Below are 16,809 nucleotides of genomic sequence, written 5' to 3'. Positions count from 1 at the left end.
ATCTCCGGATAAGGCACAGAATCGCTCCAGTTGCAGACAGACATTTTTAAGAACAGATTGGAAATAGCTCAAGACACTTATTGCAACATTTCGATCTCGGGTGGCCTCTGCCATGCAAGAGAAACTGGAGTGCCAAATCTTCCTAGGCAAAAATTCCTCTCCTTGACCAAATCAATCCTCAACTGGCACGTGGCAGCTGAACTTTACACCCACGTGTGGTGCTAAATACAAGAAGAAATTGGAGTTTCCTTCACTGAAATGAGGGCAACAAAGATCTGGCCCTCACCACCTGTCAGGCACACCTCGGCAGACTCTGTTAGCTCGTGTCAGGCAGGGAGAAGGTGCGGGAGGAACGCGTGCGTCCGCCTCGACGCGAGCGGAAGCGTCGCTCACGTGTAGCTTCCAACGTGCCCTGCAGCACACGGCCAGGAATGCACGAATGAAGTACTTGTTATGGGGAAGAAATAGACTGTTAAGGACTTTACCTTCATCTGTGTGCAGTATTCCTTGAGCTGAGTCCTTTCTGCCTCGTCGGTGGATTGAAGGTATTTCTTCCTAGACTCGTCTCCCACCACGCAGAGGCGTTTAGCGAACGCCAGGCTCGGACGGGTCTGTCGGAATAGGAGCAGAGTCAGAAAAAGGAGCTAAAAATGAGTAGGTGGAAACAGTTTCAGACACACAGCATTTCCAGGATGTAGTTACTTCTGGTACATCTATGCAGTACTCTAAGCAATGATTTTGAACCTTTTATCCCAGCTTTAATAGGTTATTCCTAATTATCACCATTTTTATAACCAGTGCTCGCCTCCCCCTGCAATACACAGGCACAGGGAGGGAGCTGCAGTTATTTACACAACAGAAGAAGTAACATACCAAATTAAACACCCAGCACTATACCTCACGTCTGGAAGCAAAAACTGGGCACACACTTCAGTGTGCAAAACACCAGTAAGAATAAAACCTGCTTTAAATATATTAGGCATCTAGCCACACGCCTATGAAATTCAGTGCAGCAGTGACAAAAAAAGGAATTATTTCCTTAAGGCCGTGTCCCCGCTCAAGCCCAGCCGTGTCACTTTACACACTTAACGCTCTTTCACCCCTCCCTGCTATTTACAGACAGTGCCCTGCTCACTCCCTCCCCAGGCATCTGCGGTGCTCAAAAGCAGAAACTCTGTATCCGTGTGCACTAACGTCCATCATTTTTTACATTTCCATTTTTTCTTTACATTTGACTTCATCCCCAACAGTTGTCTAAGAAATAATGTTATTACATCTTTGTTTCTCTTGGTACACAGTGAGAACTTGGTGTTGCTCTGTATGTGTGGCTTTGGCCACGCTTGTGGATGTGTAAAGTCAGTACTTGGAGTCTTCTGGACACATAATGGGCAAAGTGTGTCGGAGTGGATAAATTGCTGTTCTGTACATCTGTAGTGGTGCTGAGTTTTCCTTTGGTTAAGGAGACCTTAACCACGTTCACTGTGGGGAAAGCTGATGGACTCCTGACTGCAGGGCTGGGGTGATGGTGCTGCCTTCTGCATGCCTTTCCTTTGTGGACACAAACCAGTGCAAAAGTAAGGCCCTGAAGAAACCAGGATCCTCCTGAGAGGGCCACTCCGTTCCAGCAGCAGTGCTGAACACACTCCCCCTCCTCAGGGTCACTCGGGGTCACTCAGGGGCCACCCGGGTCACTCAGTGGCCACTCAGGGGTCACTCAGGGTCACTTAGGGGGCACTCAGAGATCACTTGGGGTCACTCAGGGGTCACTCAGGGATCACTCGGGGTCACTCAGTGGCCACTCAGGGTCACTCAGAGGTCACTCAGGGTCACTCAGGGGTCACTCAGAGTCACTCGGGTCACTCAAAGTCACTCAGGGGTCACTCAGGGGTCAATCGTGGACCCTACGCCCCTCCCCCCCCCAAGAATGAGGCCAAGTCCCCAAAAGTGCCCAGAAATTCTTTAATGGGGGAAGGGAGGAGAAGGGGGACCCACAGAGACCCGAAAGCTGCCCCACAGACACCCCGGGGCACCCCATAGATACCCCAGGACCCCTCCAGGTGCCCCACAGACAACCCAGGACACCCCACAGAGACCCCAATGTGCCCCACGGACACCCCAGGATCCCCCCAGGCACCCCAAGACCATCCGGACCACCCCAGAGATGACCCAGGACACCCCAGATCCACCCCGGGGTGCCCCACGCACCCCCCACCTTAGGCCACCCGCCCCCCATCTCCGGGCCGCGCGCCCCCGCTGGGCTCAGGGTGGCCGGGGCGGGCTCCCCGCGGGTCGGAAGAGCCGCCAGGCTCCGCGGCAGATGAGGCCGAACCAGTAGAGCTGCGGGGCCGCCAGCGCGGCGGCGGCGGCGTTGTAGGCCGGGGGCAGCGCGGCGGGGACGCGCAGCAGCGCCAGCCCCCGGTGCCGCCCGTAGGCCCAGTACAGGTACGGGAACAGCAGCACGCGGCAGCCCAGGAACGTCACCAGCAGCGCCAGCCCGTTGAGCTTGTGCAGGGCCGTGTGCTGGCGCCGCAGCTGCGGGCACAGCGCGGCTCGGTTACGGGGTCCCGATGTTGTTATGGGGTCTCTGGGGTGGGATGGACACAGGGAGACCCCCAAGGTTCTCGTGGGGTGAGGAGGAGGGGAGAAATCCCTGGTGGTCGCATCTCGGTAGGGTTTGGAGGATCCAATTGAGGGTGGGAGGGGGGTCCCGATGTTGTTATGGGGTCTCTGGGGCGGGATGGACACAGGGAGACCCCAGAAGCTGTTACGGAGTGAAGAGGAGAGGAGAAATCCCTGGTGGTCGCATCTCGGTGGGGTTATGGGGGACAATGGGGATTTTCGGGACACTCTGGAAGGGACCCGGGGTGGGATTTGAGGACCCCGATGGATCTCGGGTGTTTTTTGGGATTTCAGAGAATATTTTGGGGGATTTCGGGGAATATTTTGGGATATTTTGGGGGATTTTGGGGAATATTTTGGGATACTTTGGGGGATTTCGGGGAATATTTTGGGATACTTTGGGAGTTTCAGGGTTTGGGGGGATTTCTCGTGGATTTTTGGTGGGGTTTTTTCCATTTTTATGGGATTTTTTCTGTTTGTTTTTGTTTTATTTTGGGGCTCTTTTGGTGATTTTGGGTATTTGGGGACACCTGAGGACACCTGGGGACATCTCACCAGGATGAGGACCTTGCCCAGGCACACGAAGGGGGTGCTCAGCTCGGCCATCAGCAGACAGCCCAGGAAGAAGTCGCCCTTGCCCTGCCGCCACAGCTGGGGGACACCTGGCCGTCACCCAGGTGTCCCCAAAAACTCACCCAGGTGTGCCCAGGTGTCCCCAAAGCACCCCAGATGTCCCCAGGTGTGCCCAGGTGTCCCCAGGTGACTCACAGTGGCCAGAGGGAAGCAGGCCAGCACCATGGCAGCGTGGTGCAGCACCCTGCGCCCCTCTCCCCGTGTCCCCAGGTGTGCCCAGGTGTACCTCCAGGTGTGTCCCAGGTGTGCCCAGGTGTGTCCCCAGGTGTGTCCCCAGGTGTGTCCCATGTGACCCCAGGTGTATCCCAGGCGTCCCCAGGTGTGTCCCAGGTGTCCCCAGGTGTATCCCAGGTGTCCCCAGGTGTGTCCCATGTGATCTCAGGTGTCCCCAGGTGTGTCCCAGGTGTCCCCAGGTGTGCCCAGGTGCCCCAGGTGACTCACGGTGGCCACGGGGAAGCAGACCAGCACCATGGCGGCGTGGTGCAGCACCATCAGCAGCTCCTGGCGCAGGAAGGCGGCGGCGGCGGCGCGCGGGGCCAGGGGAGCGTCCCCGTGTCCCTTCACCTGGGCACGCTGCAGGTGGCACAGGTACATGGCGTACACGTCGTACACGAAGTACGGCACCGCGAAGGGCGGGTAAGCCGCGGCCAGCCAGTGCCTGTGGGACAGGTGAGCACAGGTGTGTCCCAGGTGTGCCCTGGTGTTTCCAGGTGTGCCCAGGTGTGCCCCGGGTGTGCCCAGGTGTGTCCCAGGTGTGCCCAGGTGTGTCCAGGTGTGTCCCAGGTGTGCCCCAGGTGTCCCCAGGTGTGCCCCAGGTGTGCCCAGTTGTGTCCCAGGTGTGTCCAGGTGCCCCCAGGTGTGCCCCAGGTGTGCCCCAGGTGTGCTCAGGTGTGTCCCAGGTGTGCCCAGGTGTGCAGAGGACCCAAATTCAGGGACTAAGGTGTCCCAGGTGATGTTGGGGACCAAATTTAAGGGTCCCAGGTGACACAGAAACCTTGGGGACACCAATTTGGTGTCCCCGGCTGTCCCGGGTGACCCCCAGGTGTCCCAGGTGACCTCGGAGACCTGACTTTGTGGCTCCCACTTCCTTGGGTGACCCCAGTGTGGTGTCCCACGTGACCTCCAGGTGTCCCCAGGGTGTCCCCACGGATGTGTGAATGTCCCCGCGGGTCCGGGGGTGTCCCCGGGTGTCACTCACTGGTCATCGATGACGTGGTGGCAGGAGCTGGAGATGATGTACCCGGCTGTGGAGGCCATCACTGCCTGCACCGATGACACCAGCCTGGGGACACGGGGGGACACGGGGGGACATCGGGGGACATCGGGGGACATCAGGGGACATCAGGGGGACATCAGGGGACATCAGGGGACACGGGGGGACATGGGGGGGACATCGGGGGACATCGGGGGACATCAGGGGACATCAGGGGACATCAGGGGACATGGGGGGACATCAGGGGGACATCAGGGGGACATCAGGGGACACGGGGGGACATGGGGGGACATCGGGGGACATCAGGGGACATGGGGGGACATCAGGGGGACATCAGGGGACATCAGGGGACACGGGGGGACATCAGGGGGACATCAGGGGACATCAGGGGACATGGGGGGACATCGGGGGACATCAGGGGGACATCGGGGGACATCAGGGGACACGGGGGGACATCAGGGGACAGGGTGAGAAGACACACGGGGGACACATGGGAGATGTGGGGGACAGAGGGGACAGGGGAACATCAGCGATGTGCAGGACACAAGGCGACACGGGAACCAGGCTGGCACAGGGGACACGGGGACATGAGGGGACAAAGGAGACACGGGGGGATCTGGGGGCCGTGGGGGGACACGGGAGGGACACGGGGCAGTCCCGAGGGGGACACGGCTGACACAGGTGACATGCGGGTGACACGGTGGGGGATGGGCTCGCGCTGACGTCCCTAAGCCGTGTCCCCGTGCTGTCCCTGCGCTGTCCCCGCGTCACCGGCCATGTGCTGCGGCTAATCCTGCCCTGCCCCCCCGCCCGAGTGTCCCCGAGCCCCCCCGGATAGTCCCCAACACCCTTCGGAGTGTCCCCACCCCCCCCTCCGAGTGTCACCAGCCCCCCTCCCCTCCCCCCGGATTGTCCGTCCTGTCCCCACCCCCCATGGATTGTCCCCGTGCTGTCCCTGATCCCCCCCTGGCTTGTCCCCAACCCCCCCCTCGTCACTGTCACTGTCCCTGATCCCCCCTGCTCAGGCCTGAAAGTGGCCCTGTCCCCTCCGTGTCCCCATCCCTGTCCCCTCCTTGGACCCATCCCTGTCCCCATCCCTGTCCCCTCCCTGTCCCCATCCCTGTCCCTCCTTGTCCCATCCCTGTCCCCTCCCTGGCCCGGTGCCACGGAGCCATGTCCCCGCAGCGTTCCCAGCCTCTTCCCCGCTCGGGGCGACCTCCAGCCTTGGCCTTGCTTGTCCCCATCCCTGTCCCCATCCCTGTCCCCATCCCTGTCCCCATCCCTGTCCCCATCCCTTCTCCTCGTCCCCTGGCTGTCCCCAGGGCCACCTGGCAGCCAGCACGGTGTCCGAATCCCTGTCCCCATCCCTCCCCGGGCTGTCCCCGCGCGGCTGTCACCTGGCGGCTGTCCCCATCCCTGTCCCCATCCCTCCCCCGCTGTCGCCCGGCTGTCCCACCGCTGTCTCCCCTGTGTCCCCCGGCTGTCCCCATCCCTGTCCCCATCCCTGTCCCCATCCCTCCCCCGCTGTCCCCATCCCTGTCCCCATCCCTGTCCCCATCCCTCCCCTGCTGTCCCCATCCCTCCCCCGCTGTCCCCATCCCTGTCCCCATCCCTGTCCCCATCCCTGTCCCCACCCCTCCCCCGCGGTGTCACCTGGCGGCCAGCACGGTGGCCCTGCCGTGGGGACAGCCGGCGATGGCGGCCAGCGCGCGGCGGGCCAGCAGGAAGAGCCCCGGGAAGAAGAGCAGCCCCGGCAGGCAGAGCAGCCCCGCGGGCAGGGCCGGCAACAGCGGCAGCGACACCGGCGACACCGGCGACACCGCGGCCCCGGGCATGGCCGGGCGGGGCGGGGCCTGCCCGCGGGGGGAGGGGCGTCAGGGGGGATGGGCGGCAGGGGGACGGAGCGGGGACGGCGCGGGGACAGCGCGGGGACAGCGCGGGGACAGCGGGAGGGACGGCGGGGACAGCGCGGGGACCGGGCATGGCCGGAGGGGGCGGGGCTAAAGGGGGAGGGGACACCGGGAATTGACGGGGCGGGGGTCCGGGGGGGCGTGGCTAAAGGGAGAAGGGATAGCGGGAATGAATGGAGGGGCGGGGCTCGGGTGGGGCGGGGCTAAAGGGGGAGGGGACACGGGGAATGAATGGAGGCGTGGCTTGGGAATGGGTTATGATATCCCTCGGAGGGGGAGGGGTCTGAGTGGGATGGGGACAAGGGGACGCTGGGAGGGGACACCGGGAATAGCGGGACAATGGGGACGGAAGGAGAGGGCGTGGCCTCGATGCCGGGGGGCCAATCTGTAAAGAAAGGGCGCGGCCTCTGTCTGAGGGGCGGGGCTTCTGATGACTGACAGGCTAAATGGGTGTCGCACCCCAGTGAGATGATAAAGGGGCGTGGCTTTAATTGAAGGGGGGAGGCAAATCCAACACCCCATCCCCACGGGCCCACCCAGTCCCTCCCTCCTTCCCCCGCCCCTCTTAATTTGCATAAATCTCCCTCTCACCGACACCCGGGCAGGTCTGCGGTCGCCCTCAGCGCCTCATGAATATTCATGTGAAAATGTAAATGAGCTCCCACCTATTTACATAAATGGCGGCCGCTCCCTCCACTCAGGCGGCCGCGGCGTCTCCACAGCAACGGAGGCAACGCCGTGCGCGCTGATTGGCCGAGGCCGGCAGCCAATCAGGGGGAGTTACCGGGCGACGCGGGGGCGGCGCTGATTGGCTGAGCGGGGAAGGCCGGGCAGCCAATGGGAGTGCGCGGGAACGGTTGCCATGGTGACGACGCTACTTTTGTTGCATATTTATGAGCTGTGTGGAGATACGCGTGATAATTAGCATATTAACGATTAAATACGCTGAGCTCATGAATATTAATGACTTTTAATGACGACGTATAGGAAAGGGGACGTGGCTCCGCCCCTCGCGCCACCGAGGCCACGCCCCCTCACTACGACCCCCCCCAAAAGAGGAGGAGGGCTCAAAGGGGGACCCCAAAATTTGGGAGAGGGTCCCAAAAAGGGAGGAGGAGCCAAAATTTGGGGTCCCAAAAAGGGGAGGGTCCGAAAAATTTGAGGGGGGTCCCAAAGAGGGGGGGAGGGCCCAAATTTGGGGCTGGGGGCACCCCTAAAGTTACGGGGAGGGGTAAAAGGGGTCCCAAAAATTTGGGGAGGGTCCCGAAATGAGGGAGAAGGGGCAAAAAGGGAGAGCGGAATTCCACTCCAAAATGGGGAGGGGGTAAAAGGGGGACCCCAAAATTCGGGTTGGACCCGGAAAAACGTTGGAGGAGGGTCCCAAAGCTGGGGAACTGAGGGGGTGGGGGCCAAAAGTGGGGAGGGGTCGGAAAGTTGGAGAGGAGACACAAAAAAGTGGGGGAGGGCCCAGGAGGTGGTCCCCAAACCAGAGGAAAAACCCCAAAATTGGGGGTTAAATAAAAAGGGGGGGCAAAATCGCCTGGGGGGAGTTGGGGGGAGGGGAGGGGCGGCCTCACCCCTCCCCCACCATCCTCGCGCGGGGGTGGGGGAGGGGCGGGGCTATTTTGGGCTCCCGAAAGGGCAAAGGGGACCCGAGAAGGTCACGGGGGGGAGGGGGAGCCCCCCCACCCCGATATAAGGGGGAGCCCCCGGAGCCCCCCGCGCCGCCCCCGGACACCCCACGGTGAGTGACCCCAAAAAAACCCCAAACCCCCCGAGAGCCCCCCAAATCCGCCTGGGGAGGGGGGAGGTTGTCCCCAAATCCTCTCTCGCATCTCAAAAATTCCCCCGGGATTGTCCCCAAAACCCCCCCGGCCCCCAAAACTGAACCCAAAACCTCCTGGGGAGTTGAGATTGTCCCCAGATCCCCTCTAGGACCCCAAAATCCCCCCAGGATTGTCCCGAAATCCCTGCTCGGATCCCAAAAATCCCCCAGGATTGCCCCCAAATCCCCGCTCGGACCGCAAAACTGAACCCCAAAACCCCTTGTGGCGGTGGGATTGTCCCCAGATCTCCTCTCGGACCCCAAAAAATCCCCCTGGGATAGACCCCAAATCCCCTCCGAACCCCAAAATCCCCCGGGATTGTCCCCAAATCCCCGCTTGGATCCCAAAAAACCTGGGATTGTCCCCAAATCTCCTCTCGGACTCCAAAATTCCCCCGGGATTGTCCCCAAATCCCCCCCGCACCCCAAAACTGAATCCCCCGCCCCCAGACTGAGCCCTCGCACCCCAAAATCGCTCCCGAGCCCCAAAATCCACCCCCCAAACCTGAGCCCAGACTCCAAAAATTGATCCAGGGCATCCCAAAACTGACCATGAACTCCTAAACCGACCCCTCTGAACCCCAAAACCGAGCCTGGACCCCCAAAATTTACTCAGAACCCCCACGTTCCCCTTGACTCTCCCAAGTGTACCCCCGGGACCCCCAAAATTGACCCTAGACACCCAAAGCTGACCCTGGATCCCAAAAATCCCTCCCAGAAACCCCAAACTGACCCCCCAAAACCCAAAACGGAGCCCTCGGAACCCCCCAAATCACCCTGAATCCCGAAACTGATGCCCCCAAATTGACCTTGAACCCCAAAAATCTCCCCCCTGTACCCCGAAAGTGACCCTCCCTGAACCTCAAAACCCCTGGAACAGCCCCCTGCACCCAAAAACAAGCGAGGACACCCCTCAAAAACCCCCAAATCCCTTCAGGACCCCCCAAACCTCCCCCCCCTTCCCGGAACCCCAAAAATCCCCCCGGGACCCCCAACCCTTGGTGGGCCCCACCGTGACTCAGCTGGCGGCGTTGCCCTTTTAAGACCCCGCCCACTCGGGGCGGGCGTGCGGTGACGTCATTACCACGAGCCCCGCCCTCTCCCCGCGAGAGCCGCAGCGGAGCCCAGGTCGGGGGGCGGAATTTTGGGGTGAAAAAAGGCGATTTTAGGGTCGGCTCGGGAGTTGTGAGGGAAAAGCCTCTGAGTTTGAGGTGGAAAAGGCAGAATTTGGGGTGAAAGGGCGGAATTGGAGGGGAAAAAGGTGAATTTTGGGGGTTTGGGGGAACGTTTTGGGCGGTTGGAGGAGGCGGTGCGGGAAAACGTGCGGATTGTGAGGTTAAAAAAGTAGATTTTGGGGTGAAAATGGCCCATTTTGGGGGGTAGAGACCAATCGTGAAGTAAAAAAATGCAGGTTTTGAGGTGGAAAGCGCAGATTTTTGAGGTGAAAAGGACAGGTTTTGGGATCCGGAGCAGATTTTGTGGTGTGGGAGGAAATCGTGTGGTAAAAAGTGCACATTGTGAGGTAACAAGTGTAGATTTTGAAGTAAAAATGAAGCTTTTGGGGTGCAAAATGCAGACTTCGGGGAGGAAATTCTGAGGTTAAAAGTGCAGATTTTGAGATGTGGGAGAAAGTAGTGAAGGAAAACGTTTGGATTTTGAGGTTAAAAAATGCAGATTTTGAGGTAAAAAAGTAGATTTTGGGGGTGGAGGGAAATCCTGAAGTAAAAAAAAAACGACGAGTTTTGGGTCTGGGGTACATAAGAATAAGAATAAAATATCCAATATACATTGAATAAGAAAAAGCTGATTTGGGGTGTTGGGAAATGCTGAGGCAGAAAGTAATTCTGTGGTAAAAAAAATGCAGATGTTGAGGTAAAATTTGCAAATTTGAGGGCTTAGGAAGAAATCCTGAGGTAAGAAAGTGCAGATTTCGAGGTTAGAAGTGCAGATGTTAGGGTGCAAAAGACGGATTTTGGGGTGAAAAAGTCAAATTTGGGGTGCAAAAGGCGGATTTTGGCGTGTAAATATCGAATGTGGGGGTGCAAAAGGCAGATTTTGGGTGTGAATATCGGATTTAGGGGTACAAGAGGCGGATTTTGGGGTGAAAGCCGCGGTGGGGGGGGGGAGAGTCCTTTGCTGGTTTTCCTTCCTCCTCCTCCTCCTCCTCCTCCTCCTCCCCTTGAAACGCCCTTGGCGGGGGCGGGGCAGCCCCGGGGCCATTCCCGGATTTGGGGCCCCCCCCGAGCCATTCCCGGCTCTGCTCCCGCAGCTCCCGGACACTCCGGACACCGCTGGACACTCCCGGACACCGCCGGACATTCGGTCGGTGCCCCCCAAAAACTCCTGGGGACCCTCCTCAACTCTGGGTTTTTCCTTTCCCTCCCCGCCCCACAAATCCTTGGCTTTTCCCTCAAAATCTCGGGGCTTTTCTCTAAAAATCTTGGGATTTTTCCCTCAAAATCTTGGTTTTTTCCCCTCAAAATCCCGGGGCTGTTCCTGAAAATCTTGGGATCTTTTCCCCCCTAAAATTGTGGGGTTCTCTCCTTCCCCAAATTCTGGCGTTTCACACCCAAATCTGGAGGTTTTCCCTTCTGGAGTTCTGGGGTGTTCTCACCCCAAAACTTGGGTTCTCCCCCTCGAATTCTTTGGGGTCTTTTCCCCCAAATTTTGGGAGGTTTTCCCCTCACAATCTTGGGGTTCTTTCCCCCCCAAAAAATCCTGGGGTTCTCCCTCCCCAAATCTTGGGATTCTCCCCCCAAAAATCCGTGTGAGTTTTCCCCTCAAAATCTTTGGGTTCTTCCCAAAAAATCGGGTGTTTTTTCACTCCCCAGATCCTGGGGTTTCCCCCAAAACCTTGGCGTTCACTTCCCCAGTGCCCTCCCAGTCCTTCCCAGTTCACTCCCAGTGCCCCCAGTTCACTCCCAGTTCACTCCCAGTGCCCCCAGTCACGCCCAGTTCACTCCCAGTGCCCCCAGTGCCCTCCCAGTTCACTTCCAGTGCCCCCAGTCCACTCCCAGTGCCCCCAGTCACTCCCAGTCCACTCCCAGTGCCCCCAGTCACGCCCAGTTCACTCCCAGTGCCCCCAGTCCACTCCCAGTTCACTCCCAGTGCCCCCAGTCCACTCCCAGTGCCCCCAGTTCATGCCCAGTCCACTCCCAGTGCCCCCAGTCACTCCCAGTCCACTCCCAGTGCCCCCAGTCACGCCCAGTTCACTCCCAGTGACCTCTAATCTCCTCCAGTTCATTCCCAGTCCCGCCCAGTGCCCTCTGACTCCCCTTTTGGGGACACCCCCAGGGCGTGGCTGTGTCCCTGCCCCTCCCCCAGCAAGGCTGTGGTCTGTGACGTCACAGTGAACCCGTGACGTCACTGCTGACGTCACTGCTGACATCACTCCCGCAGAGGCAGCAGGATGGCCCCGCCCGTGCCCGCGCTGACCCCGGAGCAGAAGCAGGAGCTGGCGGCCATCGCCCAGCGCATCGTGGCCCCCGGCAAGGGCATCCTGGCCGCTGACGAGTCCACTGGTACCCACTGGGAGGGACTGGGATGGACTGGGATGGACTGGGAGGGACTGGGATGGAACTGGGATGGAACTGGGATGGTCTGGGAGGGACTGGGATGGACTGGGAATGGTCTGGGAGGGACTGGGAATGGTCTGGGATGGACTGGGATGGACTGGGATGGAACTGGGATGGAACTGGGATGGACTGGGATGGAACTGGGATGGAACTGGGATGGAACTGGGATGGACTGGGATGGAACTGGGATGGAACTGGGATGGACTGGGATGGACTGGGAGGGACTGGGATGGAACTGGGATGGAACTGGGATGGAACTGGGATGGACTGGGATGGAACTGGGATGGAACTGGGATGGTCTGGGAGCCCCTGCTCCATACCGGGCATTCCCGGTTCCTACTGGAAACCGGCCGCTCCGTACTGGCTCTAACGGCCGCACACCGGTCCAGACTGGTCTGTGCCGGCACGTAGTGGTTCGTATCGGTTCATACCGGTTTGTACTGGTCCATACCAGTTTGTACTGGTCCATACCGGTTTGTTCCGGTCCGTACCGGTCCGTACCGGTCGGAGCCAGCGCGTGCTGGCAGTGAGGGCTCGGTGCCGCGCAGGCAGCATCGCCAAGCGGCTGAGCTCGGTGGGCGCGGAGAACACGGAGGAGAACCGGCGCTGGTACCGGCAGCTGCTGTTCACGGCCGACAAGCGCGTGGAGCCCTGCATCGGCGGCGTCATCCTCTTCCACGAGACCATGTACCAGAAGGCCGACGACGGCCGCCCCTTCCCGCAGGTCATCCGCGACAAGGGAGCCCTGGTTGGCATCAAGGTGGGACACCTGGGGACACCTGAGCACACCTGGGGGGACATGGGGACACACCTGGGGACACCCAAAACACACCTGGGGACACCTGGGGATGTGGGGGAGGTTGGTTGTTCCTGAGCTGGCTCAGGCATGGGGAGCTGGGAGCAGGGGAACCACATCTGAGGTGGGTTCAGAGAGTGAGGTGGTCACACCTCGGGGACACTGGGGGTGTTGGGGACACCTCGGGGACATTTGGAGTCTTTGGGACATTGGGGACACGCAGGGGTTGGGTTAGGGTTAGGGTTAGGTGTCGGGTGTCCCTCGGGGTCCCTCTGTGACCCAGCTCGGTCACCCCAGGGTGGGGACCCGGAGGGGGACACGGACCACGGTGGCCCCGGTGGCCGCAGTGACCCTGGTGGTCGCGGTGGCCGCGGTGACCCTGTTGCTGTCCCCCAGGTGGACAAGGGCGTGGTGCCCCTGGCTGGCACCAATGGCGAGACCACGACCCAGGGTGAGTGACAGCTGTGGTGCTCCCAGTGCCGCCGCTGCTGCGTCCCTGTCCCCGTCCCAGCCGTGCCCCGGTGTCCCCCGTGTCCCTGGTGTCCCCAACCCCCCGGTGTCCCCCGTGTCCCTGGTGTCCCCAACCCCCCGATATCCCCAACCCCCCAGTGCCCCCAGTGTCCCCCGTGTCCCCGGTGTCCCCGGTGTCCCCACCCCCCCAGTGTCCCCGGTGTCCCCGGTGTCCCCAACCCCCTGGGTGTCCCCGGTGTCCCCAAGCCCCCGTGTCCCCGGTGTCCCCGGTGTCCCCAAGCCCCGTGTCCGCAGGGCTGGACGGGCTGATGGAGCGCTGTGCCCAGTACAAGAAGGACGGCGCGGACTTTGCCAAGTGGCGCTGCGTGCTGAAGATCACGGCGCACACCCCGACACGCCTGGCCGTCATGGAGAACGCCAACGTCCTGGCACGCTACGCCAGCATCTGCCAGCAGGTCCCCCAGTGTCCCCCCAGTGTCCCCCCAGTGTCCCCAGGGGGTCCCCGGGGCAGGGGGAGGGATCTACAGGGGCGGTGACACCAAGAGGTGGCACCTGGGAGGGGTTTGGTGGCACCGCAGTGGCCTCGGGCCCCCTCCTGCTGTCCCTACCTCTCCCTCTGTCCTCTCTCTCTTCCCTCAGGCTGTCCCCTGTCCCCTCTCCGTGTCCCCAGGGTGTCCCCAGTGTGTCCCTGACTCGTCTCTTGTGTCCCCAGAATGGCATCGTCCCGATCGTGGAGCCCGAGATCCTCCCGGACGGTGACCACGACCTCAAGACGTGCCAGTATGTCACTGAGAAGGTGGGTGGCACCTCCGGGCTGTCCCCAAGTGTCCCCAGTTGTCCCCAGGATGTCCTGCAGCCCTCGGGGGCCCCTGGCTCACTGGGTGACACCGAGAGGTGGCAGCTGGACAGGGTTGGTGGCACCTGGGATGGTTTTGGTGGCACCTGGGTGGGCTTGGGGCAGCTCCTGGTGTCCCCAGCTCGTCCCAGTTGCACCTGGGAGGGGTTTGGTGACCTCTGGTGTGTCCTCAGCACTGTCCCCAACATCTCTGGCATGTCCCCAGAGCGTCTCTGGCAATTCCTGATGTCCCCAGGTGTCCCCAATATCCCCAGGGCTGTCCCCAGGTGCTGGTGGCTGTGTCCAAGGCCCTGAGTGACTAGCAAGTGTCCCTGCAGTGTCCCCAAAGCACCTGCAGTGTCCCCAAGTGTCCCTGCAGTGTCCCCAGTGTCCCCCAGTGTCCCCGCTGTCCCCAGGTGCTGGTGGCTGTGTCCAAGGCCCTGAGTGACTAGCAAGTGTCCCTGCAGTGTCCCCAGTGTCCCCCAGTGTCCCCGCTGTCCCCAGGTGCTGGCGGCCGTGTACAAGGCGCTCAGTGACCACCACGTGTACCTCGAGGGGACGCTGCTGAAGCCCAACATGGTGACAGCGGGCCACGCCTGCGCCACCAAGTACAGCCCCGAGGAGATCGCCATGGCCACCGTCACCGCGCTGCGCCGCACCGTGCCGCCGGCCGTGCCAGGTCAGTCACTGCGTGTCCCCGCCGTGCCACTCGGTGTCCCCAGAGGCTCAGAGTGAGGAGGAGGCAGCGCTGTCCCTCAGCACCATTGATTGCTGTCCCCATGTCCCCATGTCCCCATATCCCCATGTCCCCATATCCCCATATCCCTGTGTCCCCATATCCCCGTGTCCCCATGTCCCCATATAACTGTGTCCCCATATCCCCGTGTCCCCATATCCCCATGTCCCCATGTCCCCATGTCCCCATGTCCCCGTGTCCCCGTGTCCCCATATCCCCATATCCCTGTGTCCCCATATCCCCGTGTCCCCATGTCCCCATATAACTGTGTCCCCATATCCCCGTGTCCCCATATCCCCATGTCCCCATGTCCCCATGTCCCCATGTCCCCATGTCCCCGTGTCCCCATATCCCCATATCCCCGTGTCCCCGTGCCACACCCGTGTCCCCAGGCTGATGTCACAGCGACGTCCCCAGGTCACTTTGCTGTCCCCACGCAGGGATCACGTTCCTGTCGGGGGGTCAGAGCGAGGAGGAGGCGTCTCTGAACCTCAACGCCATCAACCGCTGCCCGCTGCCGCGGCCCTGGGCGCTGACCTTCTCCTACGGCCGCGCCCTGCAGGCCTCGGCCCTCAAGGCCTGGGGCGGCAAGAAGGACAACACCAAGGCGGCCCAGGAGGAGTACGTGAAGAGAGCACTGGTAGGTGGCCTTGGGGACACCCTGGGGACACCCTGGGGACAGGGGGGTGGGCAGTGGGGCTGGCAGGAGAAGGGTTGGGGTGACACGTGAGGGCATTGGGAACACAAGGACAGGGGGACCCAGGTGGGGCCTGGCAGGTCGCTGGGGACCTTGGGGACACCGGCGTCCCCACTGTCCCCAACATGCCCTGAATGTCCCCAATGTCCCCAGGCCAACTCCCTGGCGTGCCAGGGCAAGTACACCCCGAGTGGCACAGCGGGAGCGGCCGCCAGCGAGTCCCTGTTCGTGTCCAACCACGCCTACTGACCACTGACCACCGCCTGCTGCCCAGTGACCGCCCAGTGACCGCCCAGTGACCCCAGTGACCACCCAGTGCCCCCAGTGACCCCAGTGCCCCCTGCCCCAGCCCTGCCCCAGCCCTGCAGTAAAAGGTCGCGGGTGAACTCACAAGGCTTCGTTGGGAGTTTTTTTGGGGGGACTTTTGGAAGCGAAATTTGGGGGGTCTGGGGTGGGGTTTGGGATGTTTTAGTCCCAAATTTCCCAGAATCATGGAATCAATCCCAGAATCCCAGAATCAACCCCAAAATCAGAGAATCCCAGAATCCCAAAACACAGAATCCCAGAAATCCAGAATCAATCCCAGAATCCCAGATTCAATCCCAGAACCACAGAATCCCAAATTCACGGAATCCCAGAATCAATCCCAAAATCAGAGAATCCCAGAATCCCAAAACACAGAATCCCAGAAATCCAGAATCAATCCCGGAACCACCAAGGTGGGAAGAGACCTCCGAGACCACAGAGTCCAGCCTGGCCCTGACACCACAGCGGCCCCGTGGCGCTGAGAGCTGCATCCCAAATATCCCAGTGATTGACACATCCCGAATATCCCACAGTGATTGACACATCCCCAATATCCCACAGTGATTGACACATCTGGAATATCCCAGTGATTGACACATCCCCAATATCCCACAGTGATTGACACATCCCCAATATCCCACAGTGATTGACACATCCCCAATATCCCAGTGATTGACACATCTGGAATATCCCAGTGATTGACACATCTGGAATATCCCACAGTGATTGACACATCCCCAATATCCCTCAGTGACTGACACATCCCCAGTATCCCAGTGATTGACACATCCCCAATATCCCTCAGTGACTGACACATCCCCAATATCCCAGTGATTGACACATCCCGAATATCCCACAGTGATTGACACATCCCCAATATCCCACAGTGATTGACACATCCCCAATATCCCACAGTGATTGACACATCCCCAATATCCCAGTGATTGACACATCTGGAATATCCCACAGTGATTGACACATCCCCAATATCCCAGTGATTGACACATCCCGAATTTCCCAGTGATTGACACATCCCAAATATCCCACAGTGATTGACACATCCCCAATATCCCACAGTGATTGACACATCCCCAATATCCCAGTGATTGACACATCACTGACCACACTGACCACTGCCCACACTCACCAGAGTGACCACTGACCAAAGTGACCACTGCCCACACTCACCAGAG

At 60.4% G+C, this 16,809-nt stretch overlaps 2 protein-coding genes across 6 annotated transcripts; one reads left to right on the top strand and one right to left on the bottom strand.

Moving 5' to 3' along the window:
* Nucleotides 1–1,945: 1,945 nt before the first annotated feature.
* Nucleotides 1,946–9,269, bottom strand: TLCD3B (TLC domain containing 3B). 3 transcript variants are annotated; one of them, XM_086872195.1, is made up of 7 exons: nucleotides 9,213–9,269; nucleotides 6,967–7,273; nucleotides 6,119–6,318; nucleotides 4,451–4,534; nucleotides 3,694–3,910; nucleotides 3,175–3,270; nucleotides 1,946–2,532 (listed from the first exon to the last, which is right to left on the bottom strand). In XM_086872195.1, the coding sequence occupies exons 3-7, from the start codon at nucleotides 6,298–6,300 to the stop codon at nucleotides 2,260–2,262; spliced, it is 852 nt and encodes a 283-aa protein (XP_086728321.1). In that variant the 5' UTR covers nucleotides 6,301–6,318; nucleotides 6,967–7,273; nucleotides 9,213–9,269; the 3' UTR covers nucleotides 1,946–2,259. The 3 variants fall into 3 exon arrangements, with proteins under 3 accessions (XP_086728321.1, XP_086728322.1, XP_086728323.1); XM_086872196.1 differs by lacking the exon at nucleotides 3,175–3,270; XM_086872197.1 differs by lacking the exon at nucleotides 3,175–3,270 and having other exon boundaries at nucleotides 6,119–6,760; nucleotides 7,041–7,273.
* On the top strand, nucleotides 7,986–15,703 carry ALDOA (aldolase, fructose-bisphosphate A). Of its 3 annotated transcripts, none has more exons than XM_086872191.1 (10): nucleotides 7,986–8,119; nucleotides 10,470–10,522; nucleotides 11,600–11,721; nucleotides 12,324–12,535; nucleotides 12,968–13,022; nucleotides 13,337–13,497; nucleotides 13,755–13,838; nucleotides 14,382–14,556; nucleotides 15,054–15,253; nucleotides 15,464–15,703. In XM_086872191.1, the coding sequence occupies exons 3-10, from the start codon at nucleotides 11,610–11,612 to the stop codon at nucleotides 15,557–15,559; spliced, it is 1,095 nt and encodes a 364-aa protein (XP_086728317.1). In that variant the 5' UTR covers nucleotides 7,986–8,119; nucleotides 10,470–10,522; nucleotides 11,600–11,609; the 3' UTR covers nucleotides 15,560–15,703. The 3 variants fall into 3 exon arrangements, with proteins under 3 accessions (XP_086728317.1, XP_086728318.1, XP_086728319.1); XM_086872192.1 differs by lacking the exon at nucleotides 7,986–8,119 and adding an exon at nucleotides 9,255–9,328; XM_086872193.1 differs by lacking the exon at nucleotides 7,986–8,119 and adding an exon at nucleotides 9,293–9,461.
* The last annotated feature ends 1,106 nt before the right edge of the window (nucleotides 15,704–16,809 follow it).

Source organism: Cyanistes caeruleus, chromosome 39, assembly GCF_971803275.1.
Source record: "Cyanistes caeruleus chromosome 39, bCyaCae1.hap1.1, whole genome shotgun sequence".
Lineage (NCBI taxonomy): Eukaryota > Metazoa > Chordata > Aves > Passeriformes > Paridae > Cyanistes > Cyanistes caeruleus.
This window is presented reverse-complemented; position numbering and strand designations above follow the sequence as displayed.

Excerpts from the sequence above, each read along its gene's own strand:
- ALDOA (XM_086872191.1), top strand. The coding sequence starts at position 11,610 with ATGGCCCCGCCCGTGCCCGCGCTGACCCCGGAGCAGAAGCAGGAGCTG. Across the intron at positions 12,536-12,967 it reads GAGCCCTGGTTGGCATCAAG|GTGGACAAGGGCGTGGTGCC; the intron begins GTGGGACACCTG and ends GCTGTCCCCCAG. Across the intron at positions 13,023-13,336 it reads TGGCGAGACCACGACCCAGG|GGCTGGACGGGCTGATGGAG; the intron begins GTGAGTGACAGC and ends CCGTGTCCGCAG.
- TLCD3B (XM_086872195.1), bottom strand. The coding sequence starts at position 6,300 with ATGCCCGGGGCCGCGGTGTCGCCGGTGTCGCCGGTGTCGCTGCCGCTG. Across the intron at positions 3,911-4,450 it reads CACCACGTCATCGATGACCA|GCACTGGCTGGCCGCGGCTT; the intron begins GTGAGTGACACC and ends CCTGTCCCACAG. Across the intron at positions 3,271-3,693 it reads TCTGCTTCCCCGTGGCCACC|CTGTGGCGGCAGGGCAAGGG; the intron begins GTGAGTCACCTG and ends GGTGTCCCCCAG.